We start from the raw sequence: 18,596 nt of genomic DNA on the forward strand, positions 1-18,596 counted from the left end.
TGAAAATACATAATCACTTCAGGACTGGAAAACAAAGTTGCTTTTACATATTTGGGTTGTTTTTTTTCTCCATATCATAGCCTTCACATTTTGCACAAACAAGCAGCAAGAACTGCTACAATCAAAAAAAAAAAGAAACAAGAGTTTATACAAAATAAGGATGCCACTTGCAACTATAGCATTTTCCTGGGTGGGGCAGCTTAGAAACACATACAACTGACTAAAATAAGATTTTTATGGATATCAGGACCTGTATTCATTTGTAAACTGCTATTAAAGATTACAATGATATTGCCCATTAAACTTTACTGTTAAAATTAAAATTAATCAGAACAAGAACATTCTCTGGTCCATGAATGATTTGAGCCTCATTTTGGAACTCATACTTCATAAAACTACTGCTGATATTTATACCACTTACTATTTTTTACATTATTTCTGTAACAGTGAATGATATTAGAAGTAAATCTTACTAATAAGAGAGATGTTTTACTTTAGATGTTTACTAGAAACGCAAATAACTTCTCCTTTTATTTACAACTACAAAGGGTTAAACTCTAAGTCTTAGAAAGGTGTTTGGTTGATTTGTTTGCTCCTTGCACACACCCAACATTTGGCTCAGACTGTTGAAATATTTGCTAGAGTATTGGAGGGATGGAAGCTCGCACTTCTGTACTGTTAAAACAGTACCTTTTGCAATTCCTGAATCTTTTTAAGAGCACTTTCCAGGCATACCTTGTTAAGCTTCCCAAGTGCTGATATTAAATCTGCCCATTCACTGGAATATTCGAAGTTCTTCAGTGCTTTGTCAACAGCTGCTACATAGTTTCTGTACTTGGAATCAGTCAGTAGCTCCAGCTCCTCCGTGTTCATCCTCCCACGGTGTCCCCACTAGAGACCAGCTTGCAATTCATGTACAGACATTACCTATTCAAAATACAAAAGAAAAAAGCCCTGAAACCATCGTTCCCAAAACATATTGTTAAAATATGTATAAAAAGCACTACATTTTCCTCAAAGACATTAAAAAAAAATTCGGAAATCAGGTTACAACAAACCATAAACAAAAGCTAACATATTGCAAACAAATATTAACAAGTATTTAACACACAGTCCATCATCAAGTCCTATTAAAAACCCCAAACAAATAATAAAAAAAAAATCATGACAGCATGAGCCAAAAAAAATCCCTAGAAAATTAATGCATTGTCTTGCCCAAAAAGCACCGGTTGTTCTAAACAATGCAACGAAGTGATTTTTCATTTTCTTTTTTACTTCCCCTGGGTCCATCACCAGAAACCCCCACCTTTCAACAAACCAGTATTTCTGCAAACAGAGGACAGCAATCTTTCTGAAACACTTCCAAGCAGAAGACAAAACTGAAGGACACATACAATACAATAGTTACACACTATTCAAGAGAACTGCTGGGCATCAACACTTCCTTTTACAAGACTTGCTATTCTAATCCAGTGATGCAACTCTACTTTGTTTTTATATTATTGTCATCCAGGCACAACAAAAGTACATGTTTACCAGTTTTGTACTCATAGGTTTTTGCAATATGCTCAATATATTTTCATGGTGTGGTAGTCTACACCAAGTAATTAACATATTCTAGTTCCAGAAACACCACCCTGTACTTTCATACGTCATAGACTACTTTTTTTTTTTTTTTTTTAATAACAGGGGTTCAACAACCTCTTAAATGAGTTTTGAAGGCTACATTCACCCCAAGCAAATACAACATCTGAAAAAGGAAGATTTGGTGCCCCTTTTAATGGGGGTATTATTGGGGGAAATCTTTTGGGATCTCTTTTGTATTTGGCTTCAGAAGAGATTTCACATTCAACATATGCTGTTCTCTTCTGTCTTGATTAAAGGGAAATGGGAAGAAAATCACGTGCAGAAGTGCAGGCTGAAAAAAAATCAAACCAACCATGGAACAGGTATAAAGAAGTAGTATTCATCAGACTGTCTTCCAGGTATGATAAGGAAAGTTGCAAGAACAGAGAAAAACAAGAAAGTGGCAGACAAAATGAAAAGATCTGGATGGAAGGAGTAAATAAAAAGGCCAAAAATTACAAGGTTTCTGCACTCTTGATTCTGATGGCAGAATAATAATGACAGACTGTCTCCAAGACAGAACAGAAATGTAAGCCATTATTAAAAACACATATTCTGAGTTTTTTGAATATTCACATATTCAAATTGATAGATTTCACAATATCTCACTTGCATAAAGCACTTAGATACCACTTTTAATTTAAAAAACCCAAACTTTTCATGTGGTTTCATTTCATAATAACCATTTTTGGATTAAATCCCAAAAAAGATCAGGTTTGTTCTGGAAAACTTGTAAAATGCCAACAGATTTCTCAAAGAGACAGTTGCACAACCGCCAAAGTCTGATCTCCAAAAGTGAAATACAGTATTAACACTGAAAAAAGAAGAACCAACATATAAAAGTAGCACAATTCCAATTTTTCCAGGCACATTAGATGGAGAAAGTACTTGACACAGTAAATAATTCTTTTTGAGTGCAGAATGCGTCAGAATCCTTTTTATTCAGCTAAAGCATAAATACAACCACTTACGGCTAAGTGGAAGATAGGGCTCTGCCTTCCTCAAGTTGAGGAAGTCCTTGAAGGACCTGAGAGCTGAGAGTGGTTTGATAAAGGATTATCAAAGCTTAAACAAACTAGGTAGAGCACAGGGTAAAACAGCTTCCTTTCAGACTTATAAACTAGTCAGAGCAATCCCTTAATTTTAAAAACAAAATACATTAATATCTTTGACTGAATAACTATGCTTTAAGACATGCCTACTGCACACTGGCTGTGCAAATTTCATCATTATGAAGTTTTGTATACAGAAGAAAAAACACTCTGTTTTCTTACTACTCTACAGTTATGGTCTCATTTTTCTATCTTAAAAAATTGGGTGTTTTTAAAAAGAACTTATGCAAAGAATTTCTTGCATACTTTTCCCCACAATGAAATTTCAGTTTTTGACAAATCATAAGTAGCCATACTAAGTGAGGCACCCAGAGAGGATACTATGTAAATGTTATGTATTATTTTTATAAACTTTGGACTACTTCTATTCTACAATCATTAAAATTACAGGAATGCCCATTGTTATTAGTTCTCATACATAAAAATAAACTTGTTAACTATGGTTTTCTTTTTGTTTAGCCTGAAGATATTTCACAATGTAGTTTTTAATCTTTTCATGTTTCTATAATATATTCTTATCAATACTTTCCTGCTCTCTTCATCTATATTAAAAATGCAGATTTAAAAACATTTGATTTTACAGTTGGTATTTCAATACAATGTAAAGTTTGGTAGTGCCTATTTCCTCATAAGTAACACACCCATATTCTTCCATAGTTTACTACTTTGAAAAAAATGAGATAAATAATAAAATTTGATAGATTAAAAAAATAAATTGAAAAATAGGATTTTCTGCTACACCACTTCACAGCCCATGGAACAAAGCATTTATCTTGTCATTAAACAACCACCATTTGTCATGAGGGCCAACTTTCCTTGGACTGTTCTTTATTTGTTTTTCTTTTTAAACAAAAATATGAAGAGCACCATCCTTTGGGTTTTTTTTTTTTCCCCCCTTTTTGTACACCAGATGAGATGAGCCAAGCTTCTCAGATTGAAGGTGAAGCCTTTCTCATGAGTCTGGCATAGGCAATCACTGATCTGTTAGATGGCCATGGCTTTTTAAATGGATGTCAAAAATTAAGTATGCTTTCTGCCCTAGCAGAAAGCTTATTATCAATGAGGAAGAAACTACCTAAGATGTATGATACACTTTCAAATAATTTCATAAAATTATATTTAAATCATAAGTGATTGCAGAAGTAGGTCCTGACACCTACTACCTTCTACTTTACCTTCTAGCGGGGATTAAAATGCAGATACCACACAATTCTGGGTATACCTGGATGCCTGTGAAGTCTTTGCATGTGACTGTGACAAGGAAAGCAGGTATCTGGGGCTGTGGATCTTCTTTTGCTCAGGGTTGTGCATAGTGTGTTCCCAGAGCAGCCTTTGGTTCCCTTCACCAATGAGTTGGCATTGGTTTTCCTCCAATTCATCTTAAAACAATGCTGCTTCAGTTGTGTTTCCACAGCAGGTGCTCATTCTTCATAACTTTTGTACCTAAGGGCTTTCTGTCTCACTTCAACACAAATTATTCACCTGTTTAAGAGGCTCTAAATGTTTTTCACTGAAGCCAAAGGAACGTCAAGAAGAACAGGAGTTTCATCAAATCAATTCTATAAATGCAGCTTTTATCTAGATTCTGTTTTGATTTAATCACAAGATTATAAGACTTGATTCATAAGCTCTCCCTTATCTTTTTTACCCCAAAACTCATCTTCAGGTTTGATTTGCTACTATTCCACTCTTATATTTTTCATGCATCACCTAATTGCTCTATTTGTGTGCTTCACACCAATCTGCAATACCAAAATACTGGTACAGGTCCAGTGGCTGACTGTGGAGCACAAATCTGCATATATCAAGGCACTTCAATAAATCTCAAGATTTGTTCAAAGTACTGTAAGAATCTGAGCTCACAAGCTTGCTCCTTTGAATTGCTCAGGGTTTCTGCTTTGTAGTGTAATATTCCAAGGCATTTTTAAAACTATGTACCATGTCAAGGGTGGCTATGGGATGCACAGTAAAAGAACTAGTAGACAATTAAAAAGCAGATGACAAAAATTTCTAATTTCACTGTAGCGCTATTGCTTTTTAAGTCTTGTATAGTGCCCACATATTAAGCCAGCAACTGCAGAAAAACATTTGTATTTAAATAGACTCAATACAAACACAGATTTGAATACAAGGAAAACAGAAGCCTTGTCATTTGGTAAATTATTATGCTTTGTTTCCCCTCAGAAGCATTTAACGACATGAATAGCAAAATAAGTCCTTCAAATCCCAAACCAGACTCTTCAGATAAAATTCAAATATAAAAAACACATACATTTTTCTATAACCACAGATAAAGATTTTCCAGTTACAGCTAATTACTCTCTTTCTAGATTGACTTTGTACAGAATCCTCCTATTCAGAATTTTTCAAACAGGAATCTCTAATGTCTCCTGAAGAAAAAGAACCATTTGAGCTTGTTATTTTGGCCAACTGCTATTCAGTAGAATAATGAAAGGAGACTCTCCCCCATACTACACAAACAAACAAAACAGAAGAACCCCACCTGATAGTATTATTAACTCTAACTAGCCATTATGTCATTACTATCCTGCAACAGTCTACAACACTTAGTAAGATTTAATATCGTGATAAATAACTTCTCAGTACACTTTTCTACCTAGTCATATTCACAAGTGGACACAGCACATTATATTTTTCCATAGAAAAAACACCTCTGCCTTAAGTGTTCAAATTTCTTTCAAAACAAAATTACATTAAATCAAATCCATATAATAATCTATGCATTACCCATGCAAGCAACTTCTAAACCAAAACAAGATGTTTTCCTGGAAGTGAGTCTCAAATCAAAAAAAGAACTAAATGCAAGAAAACCTAGGGCTTGTACTACAGAGGTTAGCTTAGCTACCCACCCCTCCCTACTTATGAAGCTACAAAACAAGTTTATTATTACATAAACTGTCAGTAAAAAGAAACTGAGTATATTTTCCCTTTTTTTGCATGTTCTTCACAGAAAAAAGACTGGAATAAGCCTAAGTCTATCACTGAGCACATTCTGATGCAAGTACATCAGGTATGTACAATGTTCTCTCTGCTATTCCTGGTCTTCCAAAGGGTGGCTTACATCAGGAGTTCATAAAGAGGAATAAGGAACAAATTTAAAAATTCATAAGGAACATACAAAAAGCCTTCTAAGGATATGACTGCTCTAGTTACTATACAAATTTGTAATTATAAACACTAAATGAATATGCTTTAGAGCATACTTTTTCTGAAATTAAAAAAAAAAATAAAATAAATCTTTATCTATCTGTTTGTTAGAGGGGAGAAGAAAGTGACCAAAGACTTCTCACTCTCATTGACAAACACATCTTCTCAAATTGCTTCTTAAAAACTGAGTTTAGTGTGACATTTTAACCCTTCTACTCAATTATATTTTATTACACCTTCTCAATATTTAACAAGTGAACTACAAAACAGTTTTATATACTGGACTGAAATTTGATTTTGACTCTAGACCCACCAACAAAACGCTTCTGATACCTTTTCTTTCAGCCCTTGAGCACTATTGCCTGCATACTGCTGAGACTATTTCAGTTTTTCTGGCAAAGCACAAGAGACATCATCTTTTCTAGAGCTAAGTACCTTTGCACTTCATGAATGCCAGAATCTTACACTAGAGTCTCTACTTTTAAAGTATCATTCTTCATGAGATCAAATCACATATTCAGATTTCACAGATCTGAACTTATGTCACTCAGTAAATGAAAGATGATGACTTGCACCTTTCTTACAACTCAGGTCAACCATTAACTAAGATATTTTATTCTTACTAAAATAACATTTCCACATTTTTCCTTTCTTTCAACAAACAATTCCCAAATTCTCTATGTAATAAATTATAGCTTCATCAGTGATCATTTTACATCCAAAAATCAACAAAGTTCCAGATAGCCTTGCTTCTTATTCTAAATTATGCAAAACATCTAACACATCTTGCTAAAAAACAGATGGTAATTTAAGTCAGAATAACACAATATAGGGAAAAATGGGAAAATGCTTCATTGAAATTGTGGTTATTCTTCAACATTTACTTTCAAGTACTTTTTTTGTCCCCTACTTCCCTTTGTTGACCACTGTATTTGAGCATCCAGTATTTCAATCTAAATCCAGAACTAGTCACTATTTCCCTCATATTCAATTACACACTTGAATAAAAAAAAACAAACAAAAACCAACCACACCTAGAATTTACCATTCTCTCATTTGACATGTCCCCAGTGTTACCTCCTTAAATTTTATTTCTTCTCAGCTCACCGAGTTACCATCTTTAAGCACAACTTAAATCTTAAATTTTGGCAGCAATGCATCCATCAAAGAAACATAAACAATTTGGTCAAAGACATTTTTAAAATAATCTTCATTTCATTCTCCCATCTGACATCTGAACAATAGCAAATACTTAAGAAGTTTGTTTAGATCATAGAATGTTTTGAATTAGAAGGGACCTTAAAGTGCATCTAGCTCCAGCTCCTCTACCATTGGCAGGGGCACCTTCAACTAGGACATGAAATACAATCTCCTGGAGTCACCAGACACTTTCACAATGCTGAGCCAAAGAGAAACATAAAATCCTTATTCTGAAGTTATGTGTAATATTGTATATAGTGTATCAACTACCGCTCCCTGGACCAAAAGAAACTGTTGCCATACTCAAAAAAAAAACCCAGAAAACAAAAAACATGTTGGCTTGCTCCCTGAGCTGGTAGGGCCTTTTTCAGCTATCCACAATCAAACCTGCAACATCATACAGTGTCAGTTCCCAGCATTGGAAAGACCTCATGAGACTGAATATTAGCATTAAGGCTGTTTGCATTACTCTAAAGAGGATATGGAAGGTACTTGCTCGACACAGCCACATCCATGGTAACCACAAATTCAGTGGGTTGGAAAAAGCACTATCACAGGAGAACGTGGCTCCTGCACCACCTGTGAGCACCATGAGCTTTGTGCTTTCCCAGGCCCACAGCAGAACTGCCCAGCTCTCACACACACCCACTGGGCCCTGGGACCATTGCCCTCCCTCTTGAGTAGTGCTTGATAAGCACACTACATCAAATAGTTATCTTCTCTCCAACTGCCTGAGCACAGGAACAGGATAGGCTTCCTCAAATAAACTGCAATTTATTTTCACTTTTGTGTGTTTCAGCCTTATGCCTTCAAATGGTCCCTATATCCGTTCTGAAATAATTTCTTTTTAAATAGCTAGCTTTTCCAAGCATTTATTGAGCGGAGACTTACCTTGAGATATTCTTTTTCTTTCTTGCATATTTTTTCACTTGTCAAATCAGTAATTCAAATTAACATGTAATACATTTAAAATAAATAGATAAACAACAGCAAAAAAGCCATAGTAAACATAACAATGAAATCAGCTCAAACCAGAATCACTTGATTTACAGTTATATTTGTACTACACTTTGTTTTAAAGGAGAGTTTGCCAACTTCAGGATACTTTTCAGCTTAGTACAGATAAAAAAATAAAAATATTTAGATGAGGATCATTGTCTTACATTACACTTGCAGTACTCTGTACTGAGAAAGAAGCTCTGCTTCCAGGGTCATGCTGTGCCTCCACATTGAGACATCTCTTTAAATATTCTGATACACAGTTCAACACAGAATCTACCAAATTAACAACAAAAAAGTGGTAACCAAGTAATTTATTCATTTGTTCTTTGCTCACAATAGCCTTTCATTCATCCATATCCATTGTTCTAATATGTAGCTTCAGGTGGGTTTAACATTCTGTCTCCAAACAATCCTGATAGGTCTTTTCAAAAAAGGTATGTCAGAAGCTCTCACATCCTCATCCTTACCTTACTTGGATAATCTAATACAATGCAACTGGGCAAGACTTTGTCCATCTTCCTTTTTATTTATGCCCTGTGGTCTAAGGTATTAATAATGCATTAATTTCAAATTTCAACTAATTTCTATAACTTTATTCTGCTTTTAATTCTAAAATAGTGTCATATGCCACACATATATCTCTGCATTATCTAGACTGTGGTTTCCCAGTTCCAGAGGTGGATTTCAAAGGAATTTGTAAAGTAGAATCCTTTTCTGACAATTCTGAAAACGATGCCTGGACCAAAACTTGTTCACTCTCCTTATCCTCAGAAGTAAGCCAGAAAAGACATAAATAAAAGGTTAAATTCTCTACAATTTCTGCAGATGAAAGACCAAGTTAGGCAAAGCACCATTCATTCACTTCTAACTATTTTTTAATGCTTATACTGAACTACAAGTTTCAGATAAAAATAGCAATGTGTTGACTACTAAAACTATTTACTGATTCTCCTTGATGCTTTCTTTTCATTTCTTGTTTCAGTTTTTGGGAGAAAATGGTTGATGCTGCAGTGTTTCTTCTCCCTGGCCTCTCAGAGGGAAATATATCACTTACTGTGTCTATTTATCATTCAGTTTCTTTTCAGTTACAAGTCAGAGCAACAAGGTTATTAATCTCAAAGACAATTTATGTGCATACAGAAAAATTACTTCCATTTTTCTATTTCATGCTTTAGCAGGTATCATTTAGCGTAGCCTCTTTTCCAGCTCCTATTTTTCTCAATCATTTTCCAAACAGGGTTTTTAACAACATACTTCATATCGCTTCTTGGTTCCCTTCTACACATTACAGATTTAACATAATACAGTTCCATCAAAGAAAAAAAGAAAAAGAAAAAAAGAAAAGGAAAACAAGAGAAAAAAAATATCAATAAGCATTTTCAGCCAGCCAACCCAGAGCAAGCAGTCAGTCCTGGCTAAGCAAGAAGACACTACAGGTGGACAGCAGGAACAGTGGCCAAGAGAACTAAACAAGTGATGAACACTTGGAAGTGTCCTCCCTGTATTCAAACAGAAAACATTGACAGATTAGAGGCCGAGCCCACTTACACCAGCAGAGTACAGTTAATTTTCTTCACAGTGGCTGGTAAGGGGCTGTTTTGGATTTGTGCTAAACATGGTTAATAATATAGAGATATTTTTGTTATTGCTGGACAGGGTTACACAAAGCCAAAGCCTTTTCTACTTTTTGTATTGCCATGCTGGCAAGCAGGCTGGAGGTGCATGGGAGATTTGGAGGAGACAAAGCTGGGACAGGTGATCCAAACTGGCCAAAGAGATATTCCAGACAATATGACATCATGTTTAGCATACAAAGAAAGAGGAAGGGGAGGACATTTGTAATGATGATGCTTGTTTTCTTCCCAAGCCACTGCTAGGTATGATAGGGCCCTGCTCCTGGAGATGGCTGAACACCCACCTGCCATAGGAAGGGGTGAATTCATTCCCTGTTTTGCTTTGCTTGTGTGTCTGCTGCTTTCCCTATTAAACTGTCCTTGTCTCAACCCATGAGTTTTCTTCCTATTATCCTTCTCATTCTCTCCCTTGTCCCACAGGTGGGGGAATGGGGCTTGGCTGCTGCCTGGGGTTGAACCACAGCACCACCTTACCCACACACAGCTTGCTGTGCCTGTGATGAGCATTTCTTATCGTCTGCATAGCATGCTGATAACTTTATACAGGAAAAGCACTTCCTACATTGTGAACAGAACCATCCACTTACAAGCACAGCCATTCCAGTAATGGAAGATATAAGACACCCTTTTTTTGCAAAATGCTGTTTAAATATATACTATCACAGGTAATACCAACAAGTTGGGAAAGTAAGACATTCAGTGAGCTAGAAATGCAGCCTCTCCCCATATCATTTACAGGCTGCTTAGCTTCCCAAAGTGCCAATTCTCATGTCAATGAAAACAAAACCACAAATTATACTGTAAATATTCTTCCTGTTTACAAACTGGCATCCCCTCTTGTAGCATTCATACATGCTACACTGAAAATTGTTGTACATTATGGATAATCACAATATTTAGGCATCACACTATTAGCAAAAGTTCTACTGTATCTCACTCTGTTTTTGAAAAGGTACTAAATTTTTTTAAAAATAAGACCATGAAAAAAGCACAAACAAAGAGAGGAAATTTGATAGCAAGGCCTGCTTAAGTATTTAACGCAAGCCAAGCCTTGGCAGCAAAATGAAAAGACTAGGATCTTCAACCTTATAATGTGGCCCCTTATTACCTAGAAGCATCTAGCCTGTTACTCTTTAGATACAGGCTTCCCAACTCTTCACACTCCTACAGCCAAATTCAGGTATCCGTAACACTCTGCAGTTAACCTGACAGCCATAACACTTTCACTATTACTGCATACTGAAAGACGATCCAGGAGTGAAAGGGTTCTTGCAATCAGCACAAAAACAACGGTTGAGTCACCTAGAATAAGCTCTTTAAAATCTGCACCTCATATGTAACATATTTCAAGTCACTTAAAGAGATAAATTGTTCAGGCTTCTCTGGTTATTGTCACAGTATGAAAATATTTCTGAAAAACATTTAACATCAGAAGCTGTCATGTATTTATGCTTTTCAAACTGGTACCACAAGATATAAGGACATCTCTGCATCAACAGATGAATTTTAACCCTGCACCACACAACCCAGCGACAGCCGTATGTCCCGTGTATCCTTCCAAATACCACACGCAGCAACTCCAGCAACCGGGAATCTCACCTAAAAGAGGCCCACAGCCCCCTGGACACTCAAGGTCAAAGCAGGACGACCCTGGCAGCCCGACGCCAAGCTCGCTCTCAGGCAGGCGGGAAGAGCTCCCTAGGGAATCTCCACCACGAAGGCGAAGCCAGGCCCCGCCGGCCGGTGCCGGGGTGCCGGCGCGAGGAGAGGCTCCGCACCCCAAAACTCACCCGGGCGCGCTCCTCGCTGCGGGGGGACAGAGCCCGGAGCGGCGGGATGGACAGGTGCCACAGGTTAATTGATGCAGCGTAATTAACAGGCTATAACAGCTCTCCCCGGGCTCCTCAGCACCTGCCCCTTGCACGCAGCCCAGTACGGTCTGGCCGTCGTCCGCCACGACGGTGCCGGAGGGGAGGGCAGAGCAAAGAAGAGCAGGGCAGACCAGAATGAGGGCCGGCTCGGCTCGGCTCGACTCCAGGGGCGGACCCTCTCCAACACCGGCGCGGAGACGGGGGTGGAGGGAGGGGAGGGGAGCGGGAGCAGAAGCCGCCGCCGGGCCGCGCTGCGTGCCCGCACCGGGGTCCCGGGGAAGGAGCGGCGTTACCTGAGCGACCCGAGCCGGAAGAGCCCGACCGCCACCGGCACCCCCGCGCCGCCCTGACAGCTCCCGGCGTGCCCCGCGCCGCGCCCGCCCCGCCCCGCCCCGCCGCGCTCAGCCGTGCTGCGCCCCCTGGCGGGACGCGGGCGAGCAGCGGGCTCGGTGCGAGTGCGTGTGTTTGTCCGGCCTGATATTTACTGAGTTTTACAGCGCAGGAAAAAATGGAAGATTGATGGTTCTTTAGAAAATTATACTGCAGCAGGTCTTCCAGTGAGGCTGTGGGTGCCCCACTCCTGGAAGTGTTCGAGGCCAGATTTCATGGGGCTCTGAGCAATCAGGTCTAGTAGAAGGTGTCCCCGCTCAAGGCAGCGGGGCTTGGAAGGAGATGATCTATAAGATCACAGAATCAATTAGGTTGATGAGAGCTCTGAAATCATCAAGTCCAGCCTATGATCAAACACTACCATATTAACCACACCATGGAACTAAGTGCCATGTCCAGTCTTTAAACACCTCCAGGAACTGACTCTACCACCTCCACGGACAGACCATTCCAATGCCTAACCAGCCTTTCTGTGAAGAATTGCCTCTGAATGTCCAATCCAACCTATACCTCCCCTGGCACAGCTTATGACTATACCCTCTTGTCGTGTTGCTGGTTGCCTGGCAGAAAAGGCCAACCCCCACCTGGTCCCTTTCAACCCAACCTGTTCTGTGATGTTGTGATGTAATATTATCTTTGTTAGCAGTACCTGTATTGGGAATTTTCTAAAAATTCTTGTGATTAGTATGCTTGAACCCTTACTACACACAAAAACATATGGTGCCCACATGGATGGTAGTGGAAGGAATTTTTTACTGATTTTTCAACTGACCAGTTACACAGTATAAAGGGTACAGCTCTTAGTCTGTAGTCTGTTAGTTTTAAAGTCATCATTACGGTTCTCAAATTTAAGCAGACTTCATAATAGCAAACACAGCTTATGGTTATAAATTACTTGGGTAACTGCAAAAAAAAAAAAAAAAAAAAAAAAAAGGTGTTCAGCTTACATGATTAATATTTTAGGCTTTGTCTGAGGACAAGTATTTCTAAAATATTGCCAGGGGAAAATCTCATAATATTTATAATTCTTCTACTCAGTGACTTATGTTGCCAGCCAATATTTAATGAAGTCTAATTTTGTTCTCCAGACTTAGGATAATAATAAAGAGTAAATGCAATTCCTTTTCTCATTAAACTATACCAGGAGTGGTACATGAAAAATAGTTACTTTCTGGAAAGCTGACAATTTCCACTGGTTTTCCGAGGCATCAAATATGACTCTAAGTGTCCTGTATTTTTAATTAATATGGTATACTTACATTTATTTTTTTTTTCTTTGAAGAGACTTATAAATGTCTTTGAGATGTAACTTTTAACTTGGCTGGTCATACTTTTGGAGCTGTTTAACAGTGGTGAACTTCACAAAGGGGAAGTGACTGTCAATGTCAATAACTGACCATGTGCTTTCACATGCTACTGCATTGCAGAGTGGTTGGATTGCTAAGCTTCCCTTGTGCTGAATTTAGTAGTGGCAGCTACAGCTCAGAGCTCCAAAACACTTCTTTCAAATTTTCTCATCGACTTTATTTGCAGTAGCAATCAAAAAAACATTGTACATCGTTGGGGAGAATATTGAGAACAAGACAGAGGTAGTCAGCTGCTGTGTAAAAGGCTGGTGCAGCCTCAGATTGATTACGGCATCAATTCTTGTCTTCACAGCTCAAGAGGGATGTAAAGAAGTTGGGAAAGGCACTGTGGAGAGATGTCACTGCTACATTACAGCAAAAGCAATAATGACTGTGACTGTTCAATGCAGAGAAAGAAGGCAGGGGAGAGCATTGATCAAATTCTACAAAATCATCAAAGGCAACACAGCTGTTGTTAACCAACCCGCACAGTATGAGAATAAGTAGGCACAGAAAATTATTTTCTTCAAAGCAGAAAACTTCTAGAACATATTGGCACCAGGGGCTGGGGACTTGGACACTATCTGTAGGTTGAAGGATAAATTCTTCATATTGATGACAAACACATCCAGAAGTGAACACTGAAGAAACTGAGTAGGGATGTACCCACAGGGGAAGCACCTGGAAGCAACTACACTCAGAGCTCTTCCTTATTAGTACCTTGTTTTACTGATGTTGCAGTTAAAATACTGGGCTGGGTGCAGCACTGATGTTAGGTGCACTTGCTCTGTAGGAAATTTACCTTCCTGTCTCTGTAATTCTTTCACAGCAGAAACAGCGAGAAACCTATAATAGACAATTTTGAATAAGTGAGACTCACACCCTGTGAACACTGAAGATTATTCATAACTTTGTAGCTTTGGGTAAGCCTTTGTAACAACAAAGGCCCTTGTACTAATACTAGGAGTCAATTCTCCTATAATTACATATGGTTTATGTTTGACGCATGACCTACTTGTCCGCAACAATTTAGCCCACAATATGTACATTCATTTGTGAATTAATTGGAAAGGAAACCCACCATGTGGATTAATTATTTTTCTTCCTTAAAAATAAAGGAAATGCAACAACAAAACCCCAAACCACCACACTCAGAACAGCACAGTGAACAGTGTAGTCCCATCTTAGAATACTTCAGTAAATTCATGCTTTGTGAAAAAAACCAAAATAGCTCAGTTGATACTGTCGACTACTGTCTGCTGTATTTTTTCCCACAAATTCTAACCTTACTGCATCTTCTTTTTTGGGACTCTCCTGCTTGGTTTTGGTAACTCCAAGGTCTAAGCTCACTTCAATATAATAATGTCTTTGATAATAAATTGCTATAAAAGTTACATGTGCAAATTTGCCTGTTTGTTTGAAGCTTTGCAGATAATGTTTGTAAACAATCATCTGAAACCACAGAAAGTCTTGTGACTTCATTAAAAAGTAAACACTTTTAATATTGTGGAAAGACTCCTTTTTTACAATGTAAAAGCTTCTTTCCTTGGTGTCCTTGAACACTGAACATCAACAACAATGTGAGGGTGGCATCCTGGGTGAAGTGTGCAGTGGTCACAGTGTTCATAAGGTAAGGGAAAGTCACACAGACGTGTCAGGGTAGACTGACAGTCTCTTGATAAAAGATCTCATGAGAGGCAATAGAAAACACCCTAGAGCAGCAGTTGCCTGTGCTGAGAGCCTGTTTGCTATGAGTACAATCTAACAGCATTCAAGAGCTTTCACATGCTGCTGTGGTGGCATTCAAGAGCTTGGGTGCACATGGATCAGGAGGAATTCAGGCAGACTTGTAAAGCTGCAAGAAAGGGTGGAGAGGGTTTTTTTCACAAGGCAGGGGGTGAGTAGAGATGCATGACCTGCCATTGGCACACAGACCCCAGTACTGGGGAGCCTGCCCCTTTTTCAGCAGAGGCCTCTGCGCAGACTGAAATCTGCGGTCATTATGGGGTGACCCCAGCAGCTGTTAGTTCAGGGGTACAATCAGAAGTGCAAAAGCAAGAAAAACTGTGGGTTAAGACAATGATCTTTCAGTAGATGAGGGAAAGAGGAACAGAAAAAACCACCAAACGTATAGACAATCACTCACCACCTCCCACAAGAAGATTGCTGATGTGCGGTCAGTCTCTGAGCAATGGTCACTTTGGAAAGACTACGCCCCGAGTGATGAGTGATGTTACGTGCCATGGAACATCACTTTGGTCGATTCAAGTCGGCTGTACGACCTTCCCCCCCTGCCCCAGACTCTTCCCCATCTCCAGCCTACTTGCTGTGTGGTGCACAGTGATTCACTGAAGAGGCCTTGACAGTGTGCAAACACTGCTCAGAACAGCCAAAACAGCAGTTTTATTATCATTATCAACCCTGTTTGGCCACGAATCCTGAGCACACAGCCCCAGGGGCAGCCCAAGGTTCCTGTGGGGAGGTGCACGAGAGAACGGACCCGGGCTCCTCCCGGCGGTGGTGTAGCACGAAAGCAGGAGATGACAGCCCGGTGTTGACACAAGACACTGCGCATAAGAAAACCCCGTCAGACCAGCCGGTTGTGCAGACCTTGACCTTGGGGCTCGGGACCCGATGGGACTCACTCCAGGGTCCCCAGGCCTGACTCTACGGCCAGCAGCGGCCAGGCCGGGAGGCGCAGCCGACGCCGGGACACCCTCCGCCACTGCCTCCCAGCCGGAGCCGAGCTGCTGGATCCTGTGCTTGAATCGTAGCATCCCCATGCAGTGCTACGGGTTTGCGGAGGGCTGACTTGAGAGCTGCTCGGCAGAGAAGGATTCGAGCCCATATGAGTGAGCGGTGTGCCCAGGCGGCAAAGAACGCCAGTGGTATCTTGGCCTGTATCAGCAATAGAGCTGGCCAGCAGGACCAGGGCAAGGATTGTCCCTCTGCACTTTGCAATGGTGAGGCCGCATCTCCAGTGCTGTGACCAGTTTCTCAGCCCCTCAGTTTAAAAAGAATACGGTTGTGCTGGGGTGTCCAGAGAAGGACAACAAGGTTCTCTAAGGGTCTAGAAAACATGTCTTACAAGGAACGGCTGAGGGAGCTGGGGTTGTTTAGTCACGAGGAGAGTCGGGGGAACCCCATTGCTCTCTGCCACTCCCTGAAAGGAGGTTTTGGGGGCTGGTCTCTTCTGGCACGCCTATTGTAACAAGACTAGGGGGAATGGCCCTAAACTGAGACAGAAGACGTTCAGATTAGACATTAGAGAAATATTTTTCACCGTTCGGATGGTCAAGGGCTGGAATAGATTTGCCAGGGAGGTGGCGGAGTCGCTGTCCCTGGAGGCGTGTGCATGTAGCGCTGGATGATGTGGTTTAGAGATTACAGCGGCAGTGCCGAGTGGACGCTTGGTCTGGGTAATCGTAAAGGTCTCTTCCCTCCTTGCTGAGTGTGTGATTCTGTGACTCTACGACTCCACGCAGGCGGCGCTGTGGCGGGCGGGCGGCGGCGCCGCGCCTGCGCCGGCGGGAGAGCGGCCGCTTCCTGCGCGGTGCCCGGCGCTGCTCGGCGCCGGCATGGCGTTCCTGATGGAGATCAGGCGGGGGACGCAGAGCGCGCTGCTGGTTATCCGGTAGTGCGGGGGCGCTGCCGCCCGCCGCCGCTCGGGCCGTGCGGGGCAGCCGGGGGGTGCGGCGGGTCTGGTTTTCGGCGTCCTTAGCCTTCAGCGGGGGGACCGGGTTAACGCCTCCCCCTGCCTGTTCGGGTTGTGTGCGGGCTCGGCACAACCTGGGCTACTGTGCAAATAAATTTTTCCTGAGAACGGTGGATTGTTTTTCTCGGCTGCTCCTCGTTCACCGCGTGGATCCCGGGACGCGACCGGGGCTGCGGGGGAGCTGCTGTATAAAGCAGCAGCGCACCCCGACAGCTCCTTGCCGAGGAATACCCATTGCTTTCCCTCCGCAGCGCGGCGGCGGAGCTCCCCAGCGCGCCGGTGGAGGTTTCGGTGTGCGCGGATTCCCTGGAAGTGAAGAGCGGCGGGAGCTGCGATGCGGCGGCGCTGCCGGCAGGGGTCAGGCTGGCGCCGTCCTCGTGCCGCGGGCTGCGGCGCCTGCGCGGGGACGGGCTGCACCTGCGCGTGCGCCTGCGCCGCCCGCCGCCCGGCGCCGGTGAGGGCGGGGCTGCGGAACGGGGGAGGGTGCCCGCGGACCTGGCAGGTGTCAGTGAGGGGGAGTGTGAAGCGTGGATTCTGTAGAGAAACACCTGGAATTGTCGGTTTTAGAAGTTGAAAGTGCAGAAAGGACCTAATGAAAGTGTAGAAGTGACGTAACGAAAGGGAAACGCCGTGTGTTTGGGATCTGCTCACAGTTCCCCCCCCTCCCCGTGCTTCCCTATAGTACTTCAAAATTATTATAATTCTCCTATTCCGCGTTTGGTAGCTGAAAATAACAATCATAAAATGCTAAGGGGTTGGAACGGACTTTAGAGATCATTGAGTCGCAAGTCTGCACTGCCACTGGCAGGGATACGTCCCACTAGACCGGGTTGCTCCAGGACTTCCCTGGCTTTGAACGCTGCCAGGGTTGGGGCATCCTCAGCTTCCCTGGGCCGCCGGTGCTGATGTCTCACCGCTCTCACAGCAAAGAATTTCTACCTAATATCTAACCTAAATTTACATTCTTTAAATTTGTACCCGTTATTCCCCGTCCTATTGGTAATGTAATAATCTGATTTATCCAGGCAATTAGACTATGCTTGTCCATCCCTGACCGCTTAATCATAAAGGATTATGGGTTTGTTTGGGGCTCATTATTTTCACAGCTGGGGTTTCAGAGGTTAGTGTCACAGATAACATCTGCAAAGTTACCTTCTTTATTTCTGTGATGCTAATTCAGGTCTAGGATGTGTTTGCAATAAATAGAAAGCATCGTAGTACAGCTGTTGCTTTTTTTCATCCTGGCATCCAAGCTCAATATGTTTAGATTCATTTCATACGATGTGACACAGAAAGATATATTAAATAACACAAAATTGCCATTCTGAGCTTTTAAAGTAGAAAAGTATGATAAATTATGTAATATACACTAATGCAGCACCAGAAACATTGGAATACTCTGTTGGTATGCTGAGGTGGCATCTGTACATTAATCTGTAATTATGCATGTGCTTTGACAACTCAATTATACTAAAATTATCTAATATGTCCTATTAACGAGACATGTTTCAAAAGACTAATGATGAGGTTTT

At 41.2% G+C, this 18,596-nt stretch overlaps 2 protein-coding genes across 11 annotated transcripts in view; one reads left to right on the plus strand and one right to left on the minus strand.

Moving 5' to 3' along the window:
• Positions 1-11,987, minus strand: part of DOP1A (DOP1 leucine zipper like protein A) — a 61,281-nt gene extending 49,294 nt beyond the window's left edge. For 6 of the 9 annotated variants that reach the window (XR_004496478.1, XM_033512909.1, XM_033512908.1 and 3 more), the window contains exons 1-2: positions 11,907-11,987; positions 736-927 (exon numbers count right to left, since the gene is read on the minus strand). Coding sequence is in view for 8 of the 9 variants with exons in the window: in XM_033512909.1 (XP_033368800.1) it covers positions 736-873 (138 nt within the window). In the remaining variant the exon portion in view is untranslated. Of the gene's footprint in view, positions 1-735; positions 928-11,341; positions 11,426-11,532; positions 11,886-11,906 lie in introns of those variants that run through there. The other 3 variants (XM_015621341.3, XM_015621336.3, XM_015621337.3) reach the window with 2 other exon arrangements.
• A 4,876-nt stretch (positions 11,988-16,863) lies between these two features.
• Positions 16,864-18,596, plus strand: part of UBE3D (ubiquitin protein ligase E3D) — a 78,930-nt gene continuing 77,197 nt past the window's right edge. For both annotated transcript variants that reach the window (XM_015621346.3, XM_033512911.1), the window contains exons 1-2: positions 16,864-16,983; positions 17,316-17,518. In XM_015621346.3, coding sequence (XP_015476832.1) covers positions 16,928-16,983; positions 17,316-17,518 — 259 coding nt within the window. In that variant the 5' untranslated portion in view covers positions 16,864-16,927. The remainder of the gene's footprint in view (positions 16,984-17,315; positions 17,519-18,596) is intronic.

The sequence above is a fragment of the Parus major genome, chromosome 3, assembly GCF_001522545.3.
Source record: "Parus major isolate Abel chromosome 3, Parus_major1.1, whole genome shotgun sequence".
Taxonomy (NCBI): domain Eukaryota; kingdom Metazoa; phylum Chordata; class Aves; order Passeriformes; family Paridae; genus Parus; species Parus major.